The following is a 24,619-nucleotide window of genomic DNA, read 5'->3' on the forward strand; positions in this document are numbered from 1 at the left end:
TGTGGTTTAAGATTTTGATCCACAAATTAGGAGAGATTTCTCTTAAGTTTACAAGTGCTTTATAGGCTTTCTTTTTATTTTATTTAAACTTTCTTTTTGGTTTCTTCTTTTATTATATCACAAATTTTTGAAGTGCTTTTTAACTTTTTTGCTTTAGAGATGTTAATAATACTTTTTGACATGGTATCTAATTTTTGTGAAGGTTCTTTGAAAGTTTGAAAAGAAGATGTGATCTGTCTTTCTCTCTCATTCACTGTCTGTCTCACTCTCGCTCTCTTGCTCTGCCACTCCCTATCTTTCTGTGTACCTGATCTAAAGATATTTTAAATTCTTCCAAGGAAAACATGATTTTATAAAACTGTTTGTTTTTGTTTTTGTTTTTGAGACGGAGTCTTGCTCTGTCACCCAGGCTGGAGTGCAGTGGTTCGATCTCAGCTCACTGCAAACTCTGCCTCCCGGGTTCAGGCCATTCTCCTGCCTCAGCCTCCCAAGTAGCTGGGACTACAGGCATCCGCCACCATGCCTGGCTAATGTTTTGGGTTTTTTTTAGTAGAGATGGGGTTTCACCGTGTTAGCTGGGATGGTCTCAATCTTCTGACCTGGTAATCTGCCCGCCTCGGCCTCCCAAAGTGCTGGGATTACAGGCGTGAGCCACCGCACCCGGCCAAAACTGTCATTGTGTTTTTAAGAGATTTTAATCAGCATATTTGTCAGTTATTAAATGTATAAAGGCTCATGATACTCATGTCTTCACTTTGAGTATTAGCTCTTAAAAACTAAACTTCCTCAAACTGGCCTGTAGGTTCTGTCCCACCGCCTTACTGCTGTCCAGTTTTCTATTACCTCTCCCCTCCTCTCACTCATCTTTCAGGTGCTCAAACACGCCCTGCTTCATCTCCCTCAGGGCCTTTGCACATGGTTCATCATCCTTGAAGGTAACCTCTCTAAACACTTTTTCTAGCTAATGCCAACTCACAACTCTAAATCTAAATATCACTCTTCATTCTAACTTGAATCTACATTACACAATGTAAATTAAACAGTCCCATAGATCAGGGGTCCCCAGCTCCCTGGGCCACATATTGGTACGGGTTGATAGCCTGTTTGGAACTGGGTTGCACAGCAGGAAGTGAGCAGCATGCGAGCATTACCACCTGAGCTCTGCCTCCTGTCAGATCAGCGGCGGTATTCCATTTTCATAGGAGCACAAACCTTACTGTGAACTATGCATGCACGGGATCTAGGTTGTAGGCTCTTTATAAGAATCTAAACTAATGCCTGATGATCTGAGGTAGAAGAGTTTCACACCCCACCTCCCCAGCCATTCCTGGAAAAAAAAAGTCTTTAAAAAACTGGTCCCTGGTGCCAAAAAGTTTGGGGACTGCTGCTGTAGGTGCAGATGTATTGTGACAGCTGGTAGCTTTCTTTCCTAGTACTGACTACAATTAGAAATTCTGTCTCATTAGAGTAGTACCTAGTATAGTATCAGTCTTTCTAGCTTGCCTGGAAGCTCCACAGGGTCACAGGGTGCTACCGTTTTGCTCAACATTGTATCTCTATTTATTAGTGCAGTGCCTGGCCGGCAGTAGGTTATCACCTCTTAGCATATGTAGACATACACTGTCAAGAAACTCACCACCTGACTACAATCAGTATGATGGGGAAATTTAAATTGGGTCACTGAGTTTCCAACAATGGAGGAAAATGTAAAATACACACACACACACACACACACACACACACACACACACACACACACAAAAGCATCTATCTTTCTATCCTGGTTTCTGTCTCTCCCCACTGCTGTGAGCACTGAAATATATGTGTTTGATGTTTTAGTGAGATTTGCATTCTAGTTTTACCTAGAATATCTTGATTTTTATGACAGAAATCATGCAATTTGGCCTCTACTTTCCTTATAAACTTATTAACTATTTTCTTTCAGCTTCTGAATAACTTCTTCAGGGACCCTTTCCCAGAAGAATTTTTGGTCCTCTTCACAAACTGGATCAATGATTCCAATCCTATAGTTAGCAAACTGATCCTTCAGAGAATTGCCCATATGTCACCAGTTGTCAATAAGGTATGTGTATGTTATTTGTATCTGCCAGCATCATCAAAACCATAATATGAGATTTTGATGTTACTTAACATCTTCACTAGTAAAGCAGTGATATTTTTCAGTCTCTATATAACTAATACATATCAAAGCCTGCTGTTTTATTAACAAGGAAACTGAGTTGAATAGAAAGGATGTATTAAGTCCATTTAGTGGCTTTATTGCCTTACTTTTTTGTTGTTACAGAAAATCATTCATTGCACTCAGAATGTATTTATCCTCATTGCCCTAGACTTGTCTTACAGTCTAAACCATACACACATAATTTCTCCTCCAACATACACACGTGTACACATTAATTCCTATCTCAGAGCACTTGTTCAAGCTTTTTCTTCTACTCATAATTTTCCTACTTTACCTATACATATTTACATTTTTCTCCTTTTTCAATGATCGGCCCAAGTCAAACTGCACTGAAATTTCTTATCTCTAGCAGCCTCATCCCTCTCAGGACCATATCAATTATGAGCACTCATATTTTATACCAGTGGCCATCAAAGCACAGTTCTTGAACCAGCAGTATCAGCATCAACTGGAGACTTGCTAGAAATGCAAATTGTGAGGCCCCACCCCAGTCCTATGGAATCAGAAATTCTGGGGTAGGCCCACCAATCTGTGTTTTAAAGGTCCTCCAGGTAACTGTTATTCAAGTTAAAGCTGAGAACAACAGACTTATATTGTTTCCCACTGACTCACATGAATAATTCTTGCCTTCCTGGTCAACTGAATTTAAGCATGTTCCATGTTCTGTAATTCTACACTCCAAAGTATCTTGCAAAATGCTGAGAGTGTAAATGTTGTATAAATCATTACTTTTATAATACATCCAATAATAAATCCTTGTTTATTTATTGAGCATGGCCTCTGAAAACTTAAGCCTATCAGTGGACACCCACTGTGCATTTATACTGACATAAGCCATGGTCTGTTTACTTTAAATGAATAATATAAGTTAATGGATTTACCAGTAGTGTACACTCTCTTAGTAAGCAGCAAATTATTTATTGCTTTACCCAGAGCTCTTCCTAATGTTATTAACAACTGAAAGGAAAATTCTGTCAAGGCTTCCTAGAAGAGTGAAAGAAAAGTAGTGGAAAGTGATCTGGGTTGAGATTGCATATATTGTTTGTAAAGACAAAAATGGCCTCTGGCATTGACATAGTCCTTAGCTCTATTTTTTTCTCCTTAAAGCTATTATTTTGGCAAAATAATATTCATTAATTTCCTTTAGTCTTTTTCTTCTTGCCTTTCTTTCTCTCTGGTGTCTCTGTTGCATGTTCCTCCTTGCCTTCTATTCTGTTTGGTTCTGATCTACATTGACTCCCATGACTTGCCTGAGTGTCTCAGTAGCTCTCATGTCCAAATGGGTCACTGTCATCTAATTTAGAGGTCATTCTGCCAGTAGTGTGTTAGTAAATGTTTGACAGCCAGCTCTCTGAAAATAAGGCCAATTCCCTGGTGTAAAGATCCCTATGATGGCTAATCTGAAACTTTCAAAGGGACATGACTAACCAGGGAACTGGCAAAAGATGCACAATAGCACATCATTATTTAATATTCCTGCCAATTAGATGCAATGCCCATGAATAATCTCAAGAGCATAGATAATGGTAAAATGTAGCAAAAGAATTAGGGAGTGACAATTTTTTAGTATTTATTATCAGTTTCTATTTAATGTTAAATTTATATAATTTAATTTTCAGTAATTTTTTTTTTGCAAAAAGTCAACATTTTTGAAAATTTGACAAGAGACTTTCGTGAGTCGGCTTCCGCACACCATGATGTGCCACCCAGACTCGAGGTATCCATACTAAATGTCAGCTCAAGTCTTCTGCTAGTTCCTAAATCCCACCATTTTTTCCTTTTATATGTAGATAGAAAATGTCAGCAGTATATTAATAGCCATCCTGGATGCCTTCCTTTCCAAAGACGATACTGTTGTACTTCGGGCCTTGATCACCCTTAGAAGGCTTTTAAACAAACTGGACACAATGACTTATTCTTTGGGTACCAGAATTGGTTCCAGCTACTGTCCTCTGATGGATCATGTGAGTGACACAGTTAGATATGTAAGATCATTAGGTTTTGTGGTTCAGCTGAAACTCAAGTTGAAGCAATGATGTTAGGGCACAGAATAAGTCAATAGAAAATAGTTATTTTGTAAGAAGTCACTATTTCTTTTCCAGAGATAACAATATTAGTTAGGTAAGTACTGGTATTTTTTTTTTTTTTTTGACAGAGTCTCGCTCTGTGGCCCAGGCTGGAGGGCAGTGGCGCCATCTCGGCTCACTGGAAGCTCCACCTCCTGGGTTCACGCCATTCTCCTGCCTCAGCCTCCGGAGTAGCTGGGACTACAGGTGCCTGCCACCACACCCGGCTAATTTTTTGTATTTTTTAGTAGAGACGGGGTTTCACTGTGTAGCCAGGATGGTCTCGATCTCCTGAGCTTGTGATCTGCCCGCCTTGGCCTCCCAAAGTGCTGGGATTACAGGCGTGAGCCACTGTGCCCAGGCTTTTTTTTTTTTTTTTTTTTTTTTTTTTTAAGTACACTGTGAGAACCTGGGGAAAAAAAGAATAATCATCAAGGAATGGCCTCTATCCTTGGATGAAATTGTAGCTCTGTGGCTATGTACTGGTTAACCCTATATCTGGACTGCCTAGGTTCAAATCCCTCTTCCGCCTCTTATTGGCTATCAAACACCGAGTGAGTGATTTCTTCAGTCTTTTGGTGTATCACTTTCTCCCCATTGATAAAACAGCAATGGTAACATAAACAGTATTAGGTTTATTATAAAAATCAGATTTGTTATTTGCCATGCCCCAAATAAATGTTTATTATCATATAAAATTTGAATTTTAAAGTATTTTATCAGAAAGTTCTTCCTTCTGAAAATTCTCATTTTACATGGTAAACATGTTTCAGAAAAGTTGAATGAAAACTTTGGTATGCCATGGGGAATCTATGTATTTTTAAAGAACTCCATGATAAATTATTTGTAAACCAGAGAATTATTTCACAACAAATTATCCTACCAAAACTTCTAAGTTTTTAATGACTTACATTTCAATGAAGAAGAGCACAGTATTATTAAATTATGGAAAAAACAAATGTAGTGGCAAAAATGAATTTTATAAACACATAAACACTTTAGAATAGTAATAATAATAGTGACTTGAAGGGGCAGGGCCAAGATGGTCAACTAGAAGCAGTGGCAGCCTTCAGAGGCTCCCATCAAAAAGAACCCTAACAGCATGCAAATCCTGTGCCGGCAACTGAGGTATCCAGGTTCTGTCATCACAACTGAGTAGGCAGCGGGCGTGACCCATGGAGAGGAAGGCAGAGCAGTGTAGTGTTGTGGCCTCTCTGAGAGCCACACAGGCCAGGGGAACCCCTACACCCAGCCAAAGGAGGCAGTGAGTGAGCGTGCTACCCAGCCTGGGAAAACGTGTTTTTTCCATGAAGATCCCACTCATGAGCCCATGCCACCAAGGTCTAGGGTCCCAAACACCGAACTGTACAGATTCTCAACAGCCACTAAGCTAGAATCTGTTTAAGACTGCTGAGCTCCTGGGGCTGGGGGCGGTGGAGGGTGGGGGGGGGGGGTGGAGGGTTGGGAGGCGGTGGAGGGTGGGGGGGTGGGGCGGGGGTGGTGACTAGCACAACAGCTGTGGCTGCCTGCTGTCTAAGCCCTTTAAACTTCTTGGGGGAGGGGTGACAGCCAGCACTCAGACTGATAGCCAGCTAAGACACAAAGCCCTCAGGGTGGGGGAAGGGCAGCAGCCGTCTCTATAGCTCCAGGCTATGATTTTTCCCTGCTGGAGCCAGTGAGGCTGGATGGCTTGATCCCAAGAGGTATCCCCCACAGCCCAACACACCAGTTGTGGCAGACTGCTGATGAGTGCCTCTTCAGGCCTGACCTAGACCCATCCCTCCTCGCTGAGGTCTTCCTGCAGATAGTCCGACTACTCCAGCCAGGGGCTCAGGGACAGAACTCTGATCTTCCTAGGCCTGAACCCCTGGGGGGAGGGGTGGCCACAGTCTCTGCACACTAGCAGACACAGTCTTTCCTCCTCCTAGTTTGAAGGAAGCAGGGCAGCCCAGACAAGTGGGCTTTCCCCCCAGTGAAGCACACCCCCTCCACCAAGGGACAGCCAAAGTGCTTCGGTAAGTGGATCCTGCTCCCCATAAAACCCAGCCGGGTGAAACCCTCCAAAAGGGGTCATCAGAAACCCTATACAGGAGCGATCCTACAAGCATCAGGTTGGTGCCCCTCAAGATTCCAGACAAAAGAGCAGGCACCCATCTTTGCTGTTCTCCAGATTCCTCGAGTGGCATCTCCAGACATGGGAGCAAATCAGATGAATAAGGCCTAAAATGAACCCCTAGAAAACTGTGGCAACCCTACAGAAGAGGTACCTGACCATTGCAAGAGAAACAAAGAAACAGAAAGCAACAACATCACCGACAAAAAAAGTCTCCACAAAAACCCGATTCAAAGGTCAGCAGCCTCAAAGATCAATACTGGACAAACTCATGAAAATGAGAGAAAAATCAACAAAACAACGCTGCAGGCCCAAAAGGCCAGAGTGCCTCTTCTCCTTCAAATGGTCACAGCACCTCCTCCAGCAAAGACGTAGAACTGGATGGAGGATGAGATAGATGAATTGACAGAAGTAGGCTTCAGAAGGTGGGTAATAACAAACTCCTCTGAGCTAAAGGAGCGTGTTCTAACCCAATGCAAAGAAGCTAAGAACCTTGATAAAAGGTTAGAGGAGCTGCTAACTAGAATAACCAGTTTAGAGAGGAAAATAAATGACCTGATGGAGCTGAAAAACACAGCACAAGAACTTTGTGAAGCATACACAAGTATCAATGACTGACTCGACCAAGCAGAAGAAATGATATCAGAGTTTGAAGACTATCTTGGTGAAATCAGGCATGCAGACAATATTAGAGAAAAAAGAAGAAAGGGAATGAGCAAAACCTCTGAGAAACAAGGGACAGATCAACGAGACAAAAAATTAACAGGATATTCAGGACTTAAGCTCAGCTATGGATCAAGTGGGCCCCATAGACATATACAGAACTCTCCAACCCAAATCAACAGAATATACATTCCTCTCAGTGCCACATGGCACTGATTCTAAAATAGACCACATAATCGGAGGCAAAACACTCCTCAGCAAATTCACAAGAACTGAAATCATAGCACACTCTCTAAAAACAGTGCAATCACATTAGAACTCAGGATTAAGAAACTCACTCAAAAGCCCACAATTACGTGGAAATTGAGCAACCTGCTCCTGAATGACTCCTGGGTAAATAATGAAATTAAGACAGAAATCAAGAAGTCTTTTGAAACCAATAAGAAGAGACTATGTATGAGAATCTGTGGGACACAGCGAAAGCAGTGTTGAGAGGGAAATTTATGGCACTGGATGTCCATGTCATAAAGTTAGAAATATCGGCCAGGAGCAGTGGCTGACGCCTGTAATCCCAGAACTTTGGAAGGCTGAGGTGGGTGGATCACGAGGTCAGTAGTTCAAGACCAGCATGGCCAAGATGGTGAAACCCCGTCTCTGTTAAAAATACAAAAATTAGCCTGCCATGGTGGCACGTGCCTGTAATCCCAGCTACTTGGAAGGCTGAGGCAGAGAATTGCTTAAACCCAGGAGGCGGAGGTTGCAGTGAGCCGAGATTGCACCACTGCACTCTAGCCTGGGCGACAGAGTGAGACTCTGTCAAAAAAAAAAAAAAAAGGCTAGCAATATCTCAAATCGACACCCTAACATCACAATTAAAAGAGCTAGAGAAGCAGGAACAAACAAATTCAAAAGCTAGCAGAAAACAAGAAATAACTAAAATCAGAGCAGAACTGAAGAAAGTAAAGACACGAAAAGCCCTTCAAAAAGTCAACGAATCCAAGAGCTGGTTTGTCGAAAAAATTAACAAAATAGACCACTAGCTAGACTAATACAGAAAAATAGAATGAAGAATTAAATAGACACAATAAAAAATGATAAGGGGGAAATCACAACTGACCCCCCAGAACTGCAAACTACTATCAGAGAACGCTATAAACATCTATACACAAATAAAAGGTAAAATCTAGAAGAAATGGGTAAATTCCTGGACACATACACCCTCCCAAGACTAAGCCAGGAAGAAACTGAATCCTTGAATAGACGAATAACAAGTTCTGAAATTGTGGCAGTAATTAATAGCCGCCTACCAATAAACAAAAGCCCAGGACCAGACCATTTCACAGTCGAATTCTACTAGACATACGAAGAGGAGCTGGTCCCATTCCTTCTGAAACTATTCCAAACAACTGAAAAGCAGGGACTTCTCCCTAATTCATTTTATGAGTCCAGCATCATTCTGATTCCAAAACCTGTCAGAGACACAACAAAAAAGAAAACTTTAGGCCAATATCCCTGATGAACATTGATGAGAAAATCCTCAATAAAATACTGGCAAAACAAATCCAGCAGCACATTCAAAAGCTTATCCACCCCGATCAGGTCAGCTTCATCCCTGGGATGCAAGCCTGGTTCAACATATACAAATCAACAAATGTAATCCATCACATAAAGAGAACCAATGACAAAAACCACACGATCATCTCAATAGATGCCGAAAAGGCCTTCGATAAAATTCAACATTCCTTCATGTTAAAAACTCTCAATAAACCTGGTATTATTGGAACATATTTCAAAATAATAAGAGCTATTTATGACAAACACACAGCCAATATCATATTGAATGGGCAAAAGCTGGAAACATTCCCTTTGAAAACCAGCACAAGACAAGGATGCCCTCTCTCACCACTCCTATGCATCAAAGTATTGGAAGTTCTGGTCAGGGCAATCAGGCAAGGGAAACAAGTAAAGGGTACTCACATAGGAAGAGAAGAAGTCAAATTATCTCTGTTTATGGACATGATTCTATATTTAGAAAACCCCATCACCTCAGCCCCAAAACTCCTTAAGCTGATAAGCAACTTCACAAAATCTCAGGATACAAAGTCAATGTGCAAAAATCACAAGCATTTCTATACACCAACAATAGACAAGCAGAGAGCCAAATCATGAATGAACACTCATTCACAATTGCTACAAAGAATAAAATACCCAGGAATACAGCTAACAAGGGATGTGAAGGACATCTTCAAGGAGAACTACAAACCACTGCTCAAGGAAGTCAGTGAGGACACAAACAAATGGAAAAACATTCCATCCTCATGGATAAAAAGAATCAATATTATTAAAATGGCCATATTGCCCAAAGTAATTTACAGGTTCGGTGCTATTCCCATCAAACTACCATTGACATTCTTCACGGAATTAGAAAAACCTACTTTAAATTTCATATGGAACCAAAAAAGAGCCCATATAGCCAAGACAATCCTAAGCACAAAGAACAAAGCTGAAGACATCATGGTACCTGACTTCAAACTATACTACAAGGCTACAGTTCCCAAAACAACATGCTACTGGTACCAAAACAGATATATAGACCAATGAAACAGAACAGAGACCTCAGAAATAACACCGCACATCTACAATCATCTGATCTTCAACAATCCTGCCAAAAACAAGCAATGGAGAAAAGATTCCCTATTTAATAAATGGTCTGGGAAAACTGGCTAGCCATATGCAGAAAACTGAAACTGGACCCCTCCTCATACATTATACAAAAATTAACTCAACATGGCTTAAAAACTTAAATGTAGGACCCCAAACCATAAAAACCCTCAAAGAAAACCTAGGCAATACCATTCAGGACATATGCATGGGCAAAGATTTCATTATAAAAATGCCAAAAGCAATTGCAACAAAAGCAAAATTCACAAATAGAATCTAACTAAACCAAAGAGCTTTTGCACAGCAAAACAGACTATTATCAGAGTGAATAGGTAACCTACCGAATGGGAGAAAATTTTTGCGATCTACCCATCTGATAAAGATCTAATATCCAGAATCTACAAGAAACTTAAATTTACAAGAAAAAAAAAAAAAAAGACCCCATCAAAAAGTGGGCAAAGCATATGAACAGACACTTATCAAAAGAAAATATTTACATGGCCAAAACACATATGAAAAAAAGTTCAAGCCGGGCGCGGTGGCTCAAGCCTGTAATCCTAGCACTTTGGGAGGCTGAGACGGGTGGATCACGAGGTCAGGAGATCGAGACCATCCCGGCTAACCAGTGAAACCCCGTCTCTACTAAAAAAATACAAAAAACTAGCTGGGCGAGGTGGTGGGTGCCTGTAGTCCCAACTACTTGGGAGGCTGAGGCAGGAGAATGGCGTGAACCCAGGAGGCAGAGCTTGCAGTGAGTCGAGATCTGGCCACTGCACTCCAGCCTGGGCAACAGAGCGAGACTCCGTCTCAAAAAAAAAAAAAAGAAAAAAGTTCAACATCACTGATCATTAGAGAAATGCAAATCAAAACCACAGTGAGATACCATCTCATGCCAGTCAGAGTGGTGATTATTAAAAAGTCAAAAAATAATAGATGCTGATGAGGCTGTGGAGAAATAGGAACGCTTTTACACTGTTGGTGAGAATGTAATTAGGTCAACCATTGTGGAATACATTATGGTGATTCCTAAGAATCTAGAACCAGAAATACGATTTGACCCAGCAATCCCATTTCTGGGTATATACCCAAAGGATTATAAATCATTCTGCTATAAAGACATATGCACACGTATATTTATTGCAGCACTACTTACAGTAGCAAAGTCATGGAACCAACCCAAATGCCCATCAATGTTAGACTGGATAAAGAAAATGTGATATATATACACCATGGACTACTATGCAGCCATAAAAGGGAATGAAGATTATGTCCTTTGCAGGGACATGGATGAAGCTGGAAGCCATCATTCTCAGCAAACTAACACAGGAACAGAAAATGAAGCACCTCGTGTTCTGACTCATAAGTGGGAGTTGAACAATGAAAACACATGGACACAGGGAGGGGAACAACATACACCAGGGCCACTTGGGGGGTGGGTAGCAAGGGGAGGGAGAACATTAGGAGAAATAGCTAATGCATATGGGGCTTAAAACCTAGATGATGGGGTAATAGGTGCAGCAAACCACCATGGCACACATAGACCTTTGTAACATACCTAAACTTTCTGGACTTGTACCCCAGAACTTAAAGTAAAAAAAAAAGAAAAAAAAAAGTGGCTTAATTTATTGAACACTTAATATATACCAGGGGCTATTCTAAATGATTTACACGAGCTATCTTACATAAATCTCTAAGCAACTATATTACTATCATCCAATTTTCATGTAAAGAAACTAAGGCAAAGAGAAGGCAATATTTGGCCAAGGTCATATATGTGATAAAGTAGTCAGAATGCTCACATAAAAAAACATCAGTATGAGATTATAAACATTTCCTGAAAACCAGAAAGTGTTATTATATTTTTAAAATTTGGGCCAAGTGCAGTGGCTCACGCCTGTAATCCCAACACTTTCCAAGACTGACACGGAAGGATTGCTTGAGCCCAAGATTTTGAGACCAGCAGGAGGGTTGTTGGAACCCAGGAGTTAAAAGCTGCAGTGAGCTATGATCCTGCCCCTGCACTCTGGCCTGGGCAACAGAGTTAGACCCTATCTCTAATAAAATATAAATAGATTAAATTAAAAAATTAACCTCTTCTTACTTGCAATTTTTCCTTTCTAGAATCATTTTTATCCAATTACCTTCCTATTTGGCCTAAGTAGCCCTTGAAAACCTGGTTGTGTGCCAGTATGCATAGAGCTTCCATTGCTACTCAGTGGCAACTCAGCAAAGTCCTCCAGCCTTTGAACACAGCATGGTTACATTATTATAAGTATCCTTGTAAAAATTATCTCCAAGTTATACATACTATTTCAGTTTATACTTTTAGGATGCTATTAAATACTAATCATCTTCCTGAATTTAAGAAACTAATTTTTCACAGGAGTTTTTTGTAATGCAATCTGAATTTTGGTAAGTAATTTTTTTACTAGTTGATATTTTTTTCAGCTTTATTAAGGCATAATTAATAAATCAAAATTGTATATGTTTATAGAATCCAATATGTTTTGATATATTTATACATTGTGAAATGATTAAATCAAACAAAATTAACATTGCCATTACCTCATATATCTTTTTTTGTGTGTGTGGTGAGAACATTTAAGATCTAATCTCTTTGCAATTTTTAAGTATACATTACATTATTAACTATAGTCTAATGTAGCTAGACTTACGTTAGATCTCTAGAATTTATTCATCCCGTCTAACAGAAACTTTGTATCCTTTAACCAACATCTCCCCTAGTGCCTCCCACCACCCTTCAGCTACTGGCAACCTAGTCCCACTCTCCTCTTCTATGAGTTCAACCTTTTAGTATTCCATATATGAGTGAGATCATGCAATATTTGTCTTTCTGTCCCTGACTGATTTCAAGTAGCATGATGTCCTCCAAGTTCATCCATGTCATACGTGACAGGATTTTATTCTTTTTAAGGCTGAAAAGTATTTCAATTATTCCATTGATGGACACAGGTTAATTCCATATCTTGGTTATTGTAAATAATAAGTAAGCAAATATTATTTTAAAATTAAAAGACACCCTAACTACTTTAACCCAAGGTGAATTTTTTAAAAAATAAATAAAATTTCACATAGTGTAGGTATAGACATATACATATATAGTATATTTATATCGTGTGTGTGTGTGTGTGTGTGCATGTGTAGATTACTGATTGAAGAAAAAAGCCCTAATATTATCCTCAAATAAGACCTTTTTCTTTTACAGATTAATGGAGGCATTCGAAGTATGGCAATTCGACACTTTGGTGAATTAGTTAGGGATATGAGACAGTACACATGGATGCTGAATGATGTGATTCTAGAAGGCTTGGTGCCCCTAATCCTGTTTTTGGAGGATGACGAGGAAAGAGTAGCTAAAGTAAGTCATTTGATCTTCTTTTTCATAAATTTACCAAGAATTACAATGTTTTATCTAACAACAGATGAATAGATCTCCACTGACCCTTTTCTGTCTCACAGGCATGTAAATATACATTAAAAATCTGTACATCACAATTAAAGTGGTCAACATCACGTTTTCTCAAAGATGAAAATTACAGTTTTGAGATGGTGGTGCTCAATATCTGTAACAATCTTGTAAGTGGCTCTTCCATTTTTACTGCTGTAAGAGTTATAGACAAAACTTACAGGATATCCAAAGTGATAAAAACTGTAATGGGGATAAGAGAAGATCTTGGAGAAAAAGAAATGGAAGAAAAAATCTTCAATAAATGATTATAACTGGAGCTTGAGCCGAGAGGAATTAGAATTTTCCACTTCCCCTTTCTCAACATTGATCATCCATCTTATCTTCTTCCTCCAGCCCACCCATTTTGAGCTATGGATGGGTATTAAGGTAGGAAGAACATCCCAGATCACGAAAAAGAAAACTAGAATACTTTGCCACTGCCTCTTGAGCTAGTCCTCTGAAACCCAGCATGAATAGCAATGATAGACAAGTAGGGATGGCCGGGTGCGGTGGCTCAAGCCTGTAATCCCAGCACTTTGGGAGGCCGAGACGGGCGGATCATGAGGTCAGGATTTCGAGACTAGCCTGGCTAACACGGTGAAACCCCATCTCTACTAAAAAAATACAAAAAACTAGCCGGGCGAGGTGGCGGGCGCCTGTAGTCCCAGCTACTCGGGAGGCTGAGGCAGGAGAATGGCGTGAATGCGGGAGGCGGAGCTTGCAGTGAGCTGAGATCCGGCCACTGCACTCCAGCCCGGGAGACAGAGCGAGACTCCGTCTCATAAAAAAAAAAAAAAAAAAAAAAAAAAAAAAAAAGACAAGTAGGGATGGATGAATGCTAACCAAAGAATGGAAAAAGAGAGTTGAGTTTGGGAACAAGAATAGAGTTCCCACAAAAACATCCCCAGCTTCTAATTTGGTCCTGGTTTGGTATGTTGAAGCCTTTCTGGAGGAAGCAAATGTTCTATTTCAACAATTGAGAGAGGTGCTTTTTTCTCCTTTTTATTCTCAGATTATTTCTCATAGGAACTACATTACAGATTTGATATCTGATACCTTAGGATTCCTGTGGAGCTCCAGAACATATCTTAAGAGGGCATCGGTTATTTTGATAGGTAAATATAATTCAATTCTCAATTTCTAATTTGTCTTAAATGGAGAAGAAGCCAAAAGTTTTCCTTACATTTTTAAAATATCTCTGTTTATGAGGGACAGCACCTGTCATGGTGATGAATAGAGGTTGATACATGTGATGAGAATAGAGTTCTATTTTATAGTACACAGAGAATATAGCTGTATAATTAATTTTTATGCAAAGTGCATTCAGCAAAATGGATTTCAAAATTTAAGATGGTGACATACCATCATTCATTATTCCCCTTCATCACTTAAAAATCACTACCCAAAGAATACGAATAATTTTTAAAAATATAAAAACATCATCTTCAACCAAACTTGGACATCTGTAACCACAGACTACAATAGATGAGGAAGAACTACCAAATCCACTAAAGTTTTTAAAAAGTGGAAACAGGCAGGGGCGACCCAGGAAGACTCTAAGACTAGACAGTTTTTTAATATTAGACAAACCTGACCAAACAGTTTTCCCCTACTAGCTCTCACTGTGAAAATGAAAATGAATTATTCTATATTTTGGAATTCCCAACTTGGTAGTGAGTCTCCAACTTGGCAGTAGGATCTTCCCTTGACCCCAGTTAGCATCACGGAGTAATAGGAGGAGCAAAGAATAAGGAAATACACAGTCACATCATACATATAGAGAGGAGGCTCTCAGTCAGGGTAGATGACAAAATGATCAGCACTGAAGCCCTTGATCTGTTTTAATCAGAGAGGAGTGGCAGAACACACACAGACACAGGCACGCACACGTGTGTGTGTGCGCACACACACACACAAAGAAAAACCCTGTTATAACTTTCTGTCATTTTCTTTTCTTTTGTTTTTCTTTCTTTTTTTTTTTTTTTTTTTGTTGGTTGTTTGTTCGTTTGTTTGTTTTTTGAGACAGACTTTTACTCTGTCGCCTACGCTGGAGTGCAGTGCACAATCTTGGCTCACTGCAGCCTCCACCTTCCAGGTTCAAGCGACTCTCCTGCTTCAGCCTCTAGAGTAGCTGGGATTATAGGCATGCGCTACCACGCCTGGCTAATTTTTCTATTTTTAATAGAGACAGAGTTTCACTATGTTGGCCAGGCTGGTCTTGAACTCCTGACCTAAAGTGATCTGCCTGCCTCAGCCTCCCAAAGTGCTGAAATTACAGGCGTGAGCCACCGTGCTCAGCCAATAATAACTTTATTTCAAACCAGAATTAATCTCTGCTATCCTGAGTTCTACCTTGGAAGTTCCCACAAATAAACCTCTGTATATAACTATTGCAAGATTAGTAAATAAGTAGTTTTAAAAAAGAAACAGCATTATCTTTCTACAGTGGTACTTCAAGGGAAAAAAGAGACAAAAGAATGAAGAAAAACACACCTTAGAAAAGATGTCTATAGAGCAGATGAAAGTCATGATAAATATTTCCATGAATCCAAAACATTTTAAAATGAAGATCTAAAGTATAGACACAAGCCTATAGGGAATATATGATGGGATAATGGGAGCACATGAAAAATAAACTTTCAAAGTACAAGGGGGAAAAAGTGAGAAAAAACATATCACCAAAAATGCAAATTAAATTACAACCAGCAAAAGAGAAAATATTTGTTGAGAACTCAGTAAGGGACAAGGAGTACAGGGTTGAGAAATGTTAGCAAAATCAAACAAAAACCATCAATGAAAAATTCTTTTTATTCTTTCTACTAAAAAAAATGGAATACATGTGCAGAACATGCAAGTTTGTTATATACCTCTACATGTGCCATGGTGGTTCGCTGCACCTATTGACTGGCCCTCAAAGTTCCCTCCCCTCACCCCCCACCTCCCAACAGGCTCTGGTGTGTGTTGTTCCCCTCCCTGTGTACATGTGTTCTTGTTGTTCAGCTCCCACTTATGAGTGAGAACATGTGGTATTTCGTTTTCTGTTCCTGTGTTAGTTTGCTGAGAAGAATGGCTTTCAGCTTCATCCATGTCCCTGCAAAGAACACGATCTCATTCCTTTTTATGGCTGCATAATATTCTGTGGTGCATATATACCACATTTTCTTTATCCAGTGTATCATTGATGGGCATTTGGATTGGTTCCATGTCTTTGCCATTTTAAATAATGCTGCAGTAAACATACATGTGCACTTGTCTTTATAGTAAAATGATTTGTATTCCTTTGAGTGTATACATAGTAATGGGATTGCTGGGTCAAATGGTATTTCTGGTCCTAGATCCTTAAGGAATTGTCATACTGTATTCCACAACAGTTGAACTAATTTACATTCCCACCAACAGTGTAAAAGCGTTCCTATTTCTCCACAGCCTTGCCAGCATCTATTGTTTCTTGACTTTTTAATAATCACCACTCTGACCTGTGTGAGATGGTGTCTCATTGTAGTTTTGATTTGCATTTCTCTAATGAACAGTGACGTTGAGCTTTTTTCCCTATGTTTGTTGGCTATGTAAATGTCTTCTTTTCAGAAGTGTCTGTTCATATCCTTTGCCCACTTTTTGAGGGGGTTGTTTTTTCTTGTAAATTTGTTTAAGTTTCTTGTGGATTCTGGATATTAGACCTTTGTCAGATGGGTAGATTGCAAAAATTTTCTCCCATTCTGTAGGTTGCCTGTTCAGTCTTATAGTTTCTTTTGCTGTGCAGAAGCTATTTAATTTAATTAGATCCTATTTATCAATTTTGGCTTTTGTTGCAATTGCTTTTGGTGTTTTTGTCATGAAATCTTTGCCCATGCCCATGTCCTGAATGGTATTGCCTAGGTTTTCTTCTAGAGTTTTTAGGGTTTGGGGTTTTACATTTAAGTCTTTAATCCTTGTTAATTTTTGTATAAGGTGTAAGGAAAGCATCTAGTTTCAGTTTCCTGCATATGGCTAGCCAGTTTTCGCAGTATCATTTACTGAATAGAAGATCCTTTCCCCATTGCTTGTATTTAGCAGATGATTATAGCTGTGTGGTGTTATTTCTGAGGTCTCTGTTCTGTTCCATTGGTCTATGTATCTGCTTTGGTACCAGTACCATGTTGTTTTGGTTACTGTAGCCTTGTAGTATAGTTTGAAGCCAGGTACCACAATGCCTCCACCTTTGTTCTTTGTGCTTAGGATTGTTGTGGCTATGTGGGGTCTTCTTTGATTACATGTGAAATCCAAAATAGTTTTTCCTAATTCTGTGAAGAATATCAATGGTAGTTTGATGGGAATAGTACTGAATCTATAAATTACCTTAGGCATTATGGCCATTTTCACAATATTGATTCTTCCTATCCATGAGGATGGAATGTCTTTCTCTTTGTTTGTGTCCTCTCTGATTTCTTTGAGCAGTGGTTTGTAGTTCTCCTTGAAGAGGTCCTTCACATTTCTTGTTACCTGTATTCCTAGGTATTTTATTTTCTTCTTAGCAATTATGAATGGGAGTTCATTCATGATTTGGCTCTCTGGGTGTCTATCATTGGTGTAAATGAACGCTCATAACTTTTGCACATTGATTTTGTATCCTGAGACTTTGCTGAAGGTGCTTATCAGTTTAAAGAGTTTTGGGGCTGAGGTGATGGAGTTTTCTAAATGTAGAATCATGCAGTCTGCAGAGACAATTTGACTTCCTCTCTTCCTATTTGAATACCCTTTGTTTTTTTCTCTTGCCTGATTGCCATGGCCAGAACTTCCAATACTATGTTGAATATGAGTAGTGTGAGAAGCCATCCTTGTCTTGTATGAGTTTTCAAAGGAAATGCTTCCAGCTTTTGCCCATTCAATATGATATCGATACGATATTAGCTGTGGGTTTGTCATTAAGAGGTGGTTTTTTTGTTTTGTTTGTTTGTTTTTTGATGGAGTCTTGCTCTTGTTGCCCAGGCTGGAGTGCAGTGGCGCAATCTTGGCTCACTGCAACCTCCTCTCCCAGGTTCCAGCGATTCTCCTGCCTCAGCCTCCTGAGTAGCTAGGGTTACAGGCACATGCCACCATGCCCAGCTAATTTTTGTATTTTTAGTAAAGACGAGGTTTTACCATGTTGGTCAGGCTGGTCTTGAACTCCTGACCTCGTGATCTACCTGCCTCAGCCTCCTAAAGTGCTGGGATTGTTAAGAGTTTTTAACATGAAGCGATGTTGAATTTTATCAAAGGCCTTTTCTGCATCTGTGGAGATAATCATGTGATTTTTGTCTTCAGTTCTGTTTAATGTGATGGATTATGTTTATTGATATGCTTACGTTGAATCAGCCTTGCATCGCAGGGATGAAGCCAACCTGATCATGGTGAGTAAGTTTTTTTTATTTGCTGCTAGATTTGATTTGTCAGGATTTTATTGAGGATTTTTGCATCGATGTTCATCAGAAATATTGGCCTGGACTTTTCCTTTTTTGTTGTATCTCTTCCTGATTTTGGTATCAGAATGATGCTGGCTTCATAAAATGAATTAGGGAGGAGTCCCTCCTTTTCAATTGTTTAGAATAGTTTCGGAAGGAATAGTACCATTCCTCTTTGTGTTTCTGGTAGAATTCAACTGTGAGTCCATCTGGTCCTGGGCTTTTTTTTTTGGTTGGTAGGCTATTGATTACTGCCTCATGTTCAGAACTTGTTATTGGTCTATTCAGGGATTCAACTTCTTAATTGTTTAGACTTGGGAGTGTGTATGTGTCCAGGAATTTACCCATTTCTTCTAGATTGTCTAGTTTATTTGCGTACAGGTGTTTATAGTATTCTCTGATGGTAGTTTGTATTTCTGTGGGGTCAGTGGTGATATTTCCTTATCATTTTTTATTATATCTATTTAATTCTTCTCTTTTTTTCTATATTAGTTTAGCTAGTGGTCTATTTTGTTAATTTTTTTAAAAAAAACCAGCTCCTGGATTTATTGATTTTTTTGGAGGGCTTTTCATATCTCTATCTAGTTCAATTCTTTTCTGATCTTAGTTACTTATTGTCTTATGCTAGCTTTTGGATTAGTTTGTTCTTGATGCTCTAGCTTTTTTAACTGTGATTCTAGAGCGTCAATTTGAGATCTTCCAAGCTTTCTGATGTGGGCACTTAGTGCTATAAATTTCCCTCTTAACACTGCTTTAGCTGTGTCCCAGAGATTCTGGTGCATTGTCTCCATGTTCTCATTGGTTTCAAAGAACTTCTTGATTTCTGCCTTAATTTCATTGTTTACCCAGGAGTCATTCAGAAGCAGGTTGTTCAATTTCTGTGCAATTCTGTGTTTTTGAGTGAGTTTTTTAATCCTGAGTTCTAATTTGATTGCACTGTGTTCTGAAAGACTGTTTGTTATGATTTCAGTTATTTTACATTTGCTGAGGAGTGTTTTACTTCCAATTACGTGGTCTATTTTAGAATCAGTGTCATGTGGCACTGAGAAGAATGTATATTCTGTTGATTTGGGTTGGAGAGTTCTGCATATGTCTACTGGGCCCACTTGATCCAGAGCTGAGTTCAAGTCCTGAATATCCTTATTAATTTTCTGTCTAGTTCTGTCTAATACTGACAGTGAGGTGTTAAAATCTCCTACCATTATTGTGTGGAAGTCTAAGTCTCTTTGTATGTCTTATAAACTTGTTTTATGAATCTGGGTGTGCCTGTATTGAGTGCATGTATATTTAGAATAGTTAGCTCTTCTTATTGAATTGTTCCCTCTTCCACAATGTAATGCCCTTTTTATTCTTTTTTGATCTTTGTTTGTTTTAAAGTCTGTTTTGTCAGAGACTAGGATTGAAATCCCTGTGGGTTTTTGTTTGTTTGTTTGTTTTGTTTTTTGGGTTTTTGTTTTGTTGTTGTTGTTGTTTTTTGTTTTGTTTTGTTTTTGTTTTTGTTTTGCTTTCCATTTGCTTGGTAAATTTTCCTCCATCCCTTTATTTTGAGCCTATGTGTGTCTTTGCACATTGGATGGGTCTCCTGAATACAGCACACCAATGGGTCTTGACTCTATCCAGTTTGCCAGTCTGTGTCTTTTAATTGGGGCATTTAGCCCATTTACATTTAAGGTTAATATTTTTATGTGTGAATTTGGTCCTGTCATCATGATACTAGCTGGTTATTTTGCATACTAGTTGGTGCAGTTTCTTCATAGTGTCATTGGTCATTACATTTTGGTGTGTTTTGCAGTGACTGGTACTAGGTGCTTTTTTTCCATATTTAGTGCTTCTCTCAGGAGCTCTTGCAAGGCAGGCCTGGTGATAATGAAATCCCTCAACATTTGTCTCAAAATGATTTTATTTCTCCTTTGCTTATGAAGCTTAATTTGGTTGGATATGAAATTCTGGGTTGAAAATTCTTTTCTTTAACAATGTTGAAGTTGGCCCCCAATCTCTTCTGGCTTGCAGGGTTTCTATTGAGAGGTGTACTTTTAGTCTTATGGGCTTCTCTTTGTAGGTGACCTAGCCTTTCTCTCTGATTGCCCTTAACAATTTTTCCTTTATTTTAAGCTTGAATAATTGGATGATTATGTGTCTTGGGGTTGATCTTCTCATGGAGTATCTTAGTGGTGTTCTCTGTATTTCCTGAATTTGCATGTTGGGCTGTCTTGCTAGGTTGGGAAAGTCCTCCTGGATAATAATATTCTTAATATATCCATAAATATAAGTGTGTTTTCCAGCTTGTTTACATTCTCCTCATCTCCTTCTGGTACTCTAAGCAATCATAGGTTTGGTCTATTTTATGAAGCCCCATATTTTTTGGAGGCTTTGTTCATTCCTTTTCATTCTTTTATCTCTAGTCTTGGCTGCATGCCTTATTTCAGCAAGGTGGTTTTCAAACTCTGATATCCTTTCTTCCACTTGGTCAATTTGGCTATTGATACCTGTATATGTTTTACAAACTTCTAATGCTGGGGTTTTCAACTCCATCAGATCATTTATGTTCCTCTCTAAACTGGTCATTCAGTTAGCAGCTCCTGTAAGCTTTTATCAAGGTTCTTAGTTTCTTTGCATTGGGTTAGAACATGCTCCTTTAGTGCAGCATAGTTTTTTATTACCCATCTTCTGAAGGCTACTACTGTCAATTCACCCATCTGATCCTCTGTCCAGTTCTGTGTCCTTGATGGAAAGATGTTGCAATTATTTGGAGGAGAAGAGGCACTCTGGCCTTTTGGGTTTTCAGGATTTTTTTGTTGATTCTTTCTTATCTTCCTGAGTTTGTCTAGAGTCGGTCTTTGAGGCTCTGACCCATGGATGGGGTTTTTTGGGGGCTTTTTTGTTGCTGCTTTTATTGTTTCTTTCTGCTTGTTTTTCTTTCAGTGGTCAGGTCCCTCTTCTGTAGGGCTGCTGCAGTTTGCTGGGGGTTCACTTCAGGCCCTATTCACCTGATTCACTCCCATGCCTGGAGATGTCACTCAAGGAGGCTGGGTGCCTTCTCCTTCCTCTAGGACCTCTGAGCTCTAGGGGCACCAACCTGATGCCAGTAGGATTGCTCTTGTATAGGGTTTCTGACAACCCCGTTGGAGGGTCTCACACAGTTGGGTACCATGGAGAACAATACCCATTTAACAAAGCACTTTATCCCTTGGTAGAGGGGGTGTGCCTCACTGGGGGGAAACCCACTTGTCTGGGCTGCCTGGATTCCTTAGAACTACCAGGAAGAAAGGCTAAATCTGCTGGTCTGCAGAGACTGTGGCCTCCCTCTCCTTAGGGGCTTAGGTCCTGCGGGATTCAGGTTCTGTCCCTGAGCCCCTGGCTGGAGTTATTGGAGTCCCTGCAGGGAAGTCCCACCCAATGAGGAAGGATGGTTAAGTCAGGCCTGCAGAGGCACTCAGGCCACAGACTGCCACAGCCAGTGTGTTGGGCTGCGGGGTGACAAGTCTTGGAACCAAGCTATCCAGCCTCCCTGGCTCTGGCAGGGGAAAAGCACAGCCTGGGGCTTTAGAAATGGGTGCCACCCTTTTCTGGGTGTTCATCTGCCCAGGGAGCTTAGCGTGTTAGGCAGTTGTGAGCCCCAGTGCTGGCTGCTGCCCTTCCCTCAAGGAGTTCAAATGGCTTAGAGAGTTCGGTAATCTTAAGCCGATTCCAGATGAGAGGCTCTAAAGAGTCTGCACATTCTGCGGTTGGGACACTAAGCCTCAGTGGCGTGGGTTCACGAGTGGGATCTTCCAATCTGTGGGTTGCACAGTTTCATCAAAAAAGCACAGATTCCTGGCTGGGTAGCACGCTCACTCACTGCCTCCCTTGGTTTTGGAGGAGGGGCTCCCCTGCCCCATGTGGCTCTCAGGCAGGTCGCCACACCGCACTGTTCTTCCTTCTCTCTCTCGCACCAGCCTCCTAGGCAGTTCTGATGAGAAAACCTGAATACCTTGGCTGCTGGTGAAGGATTCACATGCTTAGTATGGTTTTTGTTTGTTTGTTTGTTTGTTTGTCTGTCTGTTTTTTTCCATGATGGGAGCCTCTGAACTCTGCTGTTTCTATTCCACCATCTATTTGGCACCCCCACAAAATTCTTAAAATTAGGGAACAATAGTAGACATAGATGATAGAAAAAAGAAATGCAAATATGTGCAAGTGATATCCCTGAAGAAGAGAAATGAAAAACTACAACAGAACAAAAGTCTTTGAATATAAAATTTAAGAAATAAAGATGACTAGATTAAATATACTGAGAGAGGAAAACATTTTTTCAAGAAATATTTTATACAGAACGCAACATTAAGGCATTTTGTAATAAAGTTATGGAACTGCACAGTTCTGTAAGAATTCTTCAAGAATTCTTTATGCATTCAGACAAAAAAAATTACCTATAGATTTTAAAAATAGAGAAACTGTCATTAAACTTCTTTACTTCAATATTCTATATTTTATAGTTGAATACTAAAAAGTACTTTTTTATAGAATTCAAGTATAAAATATAGAATATTGAATACTATAAAAACATATTTTGAATACTATAAAAACATATTTTTATAGTATTCAACTATAAAATGTGGAATATTGCCTACAAATTCCTAAGTGAAGCGAAAACTGTGACTGGAGAATTTTATATTCAGCACAATTTTATCCAACTATACAGATGACAGAACATTATTTTCAAAAACACAAGAACTCAGGATGAAATCATCATCATGAGTTCTTCTTGAAGAAATTATTAGAGCATGGAATTCATCTAACTAAAGAATGAATGGATGAACTATTGCAAAAAGACATCTAGTATCTATTTACCTGTAGGGCTCTCATCTTTCAATCAAGTCTCTACCACTTTTTATTTTTCTCTATGTCTCGGAAGGCTGACCTCTGCATTCTATATCTCCCAAGCTCCCTTGCCAGCTTGCTTCCTGATGGGTACAACACTTAATGTCCATTAATGCATTTAATGAGCAGAGATATGCTTAATATTCAGAAATAATTATGACAGTGCTATTCACAAATGCTTGTCCCATCTAGAATCCTTACTGAGCATCTGTTGAAAAATACTGATCAACAGGCTCAGTTCAAGTGTCATGAATATACTATCAGATAATTTCATAGATCTTGATAAATTGATTCTAAATGGTTGTGGAATAGCAAAAGGCCAAGATACTCCTGAAGGAAAAAAAATTGGGACTACTACTTTCACCAGATATAAAGATTTATTATAAAGCTACAGAATTTTAAACAGTCTGTTACTCACTCAAGGAAAGACAGACCTGTGGAACAAAATAGAAAGCCGATCCACACATATACCTAATATATATCAGAACTGGCAGTGTATATCAGACCGGCAAATGATGGGCTGCCTAATAAAAGTTGCAAAGAAAATTGGAAATACAAAAGGACTCCTGACGCCCTACACAAAAATTAATTCTAGAAGAATCAAACAATGTAAACATAAAACACAAATATTTTAAAACTTTTAGAAGAAAATGTAGGATAATATCTTCATAACTGAAGATTACCAAAATATTTCTAAAGATAAAAATATAAAAATCAAGCAATAAGCTGAGAAAAATATTTGTACATGTGTAACTAAAACATAGTAATTTTGATATTATATTAATTATAACATAGAAAAAGACAAAAAAATCCATAGACCAAAACATAAAAGGTGCAAAAAATAATAATAAATATGAAGAGGAAGTTCACAAAAGAGAAAACATAAATACAAATAATCATGTAAAAAGATGTCCAATAATAATAATCAGAAACATACAAATTAGAACAATAACACCCCATTTCACACCAATAAAGTAGCAACGCTTCTTAAAATATAAAAAAATAAAAACTGATGTTAAAATTGAAAGCTTCTCTTCACCAAATGATGTTAAAAGGCAACCACCAAATGGAAGAAGATATATACGACACATATATCTGGCAAAGAATCACATTAGAATATATAAAGAATTCATATAAATTTATAAGAAAAAAAACACCTAATAGAAA

At 39.1% G+C, this 24,619-nt stretch overlaps 1 protein-coding gene across 1 annotated transcript in view; it reads left to right on the plus strand.

Annotated features, from left to right (window-relative positions):
- Positions 1-24,619, plus strand: part of MROH9 (maestro heat like repeat family member 9) — a 128,354-nt gene that overhangs the window by 74,375 nt on the left and 29,360 nt on the right. Inside the window, exons 15-19 of the mRNA XM_077988826.1 lie at positions 1,946-2,083; positions 3,994-4,167; positions 12,933-13,085; positions 13,187-13,303; positions 14,188-14,290. Coding sequence (XP_077844952.1) covers positions 1,946-2,083; positions 3,994-4,167; positions 12,933-13,085; positions 13,187-13,303; positions 14,188-14,290 — 685 coding nt within the window. The remainder of the gene's footprint in view (positions 1-1,945; positions 2,084-3,993; positions 4,168-12,932; positions 13,086-13,186; positions 13,304-14,187; positions 14,291-24,619) is intronic.

The sequence above is a fragment of the Macaca mulatta genome, chromosome 1 (assembly GCF_049350105.2).
Source record: "Macaca mulatta isolate MMU2019108-1 chromosome 1, T2T-MMU8v2.0, whole genome shotgun sequence".
Lineage (NCBI taxonomy): Eukaryota > Metazoa > Chordata > Mammalia > Primates > Cercopithecidae > Macaca > Macaca mulatta.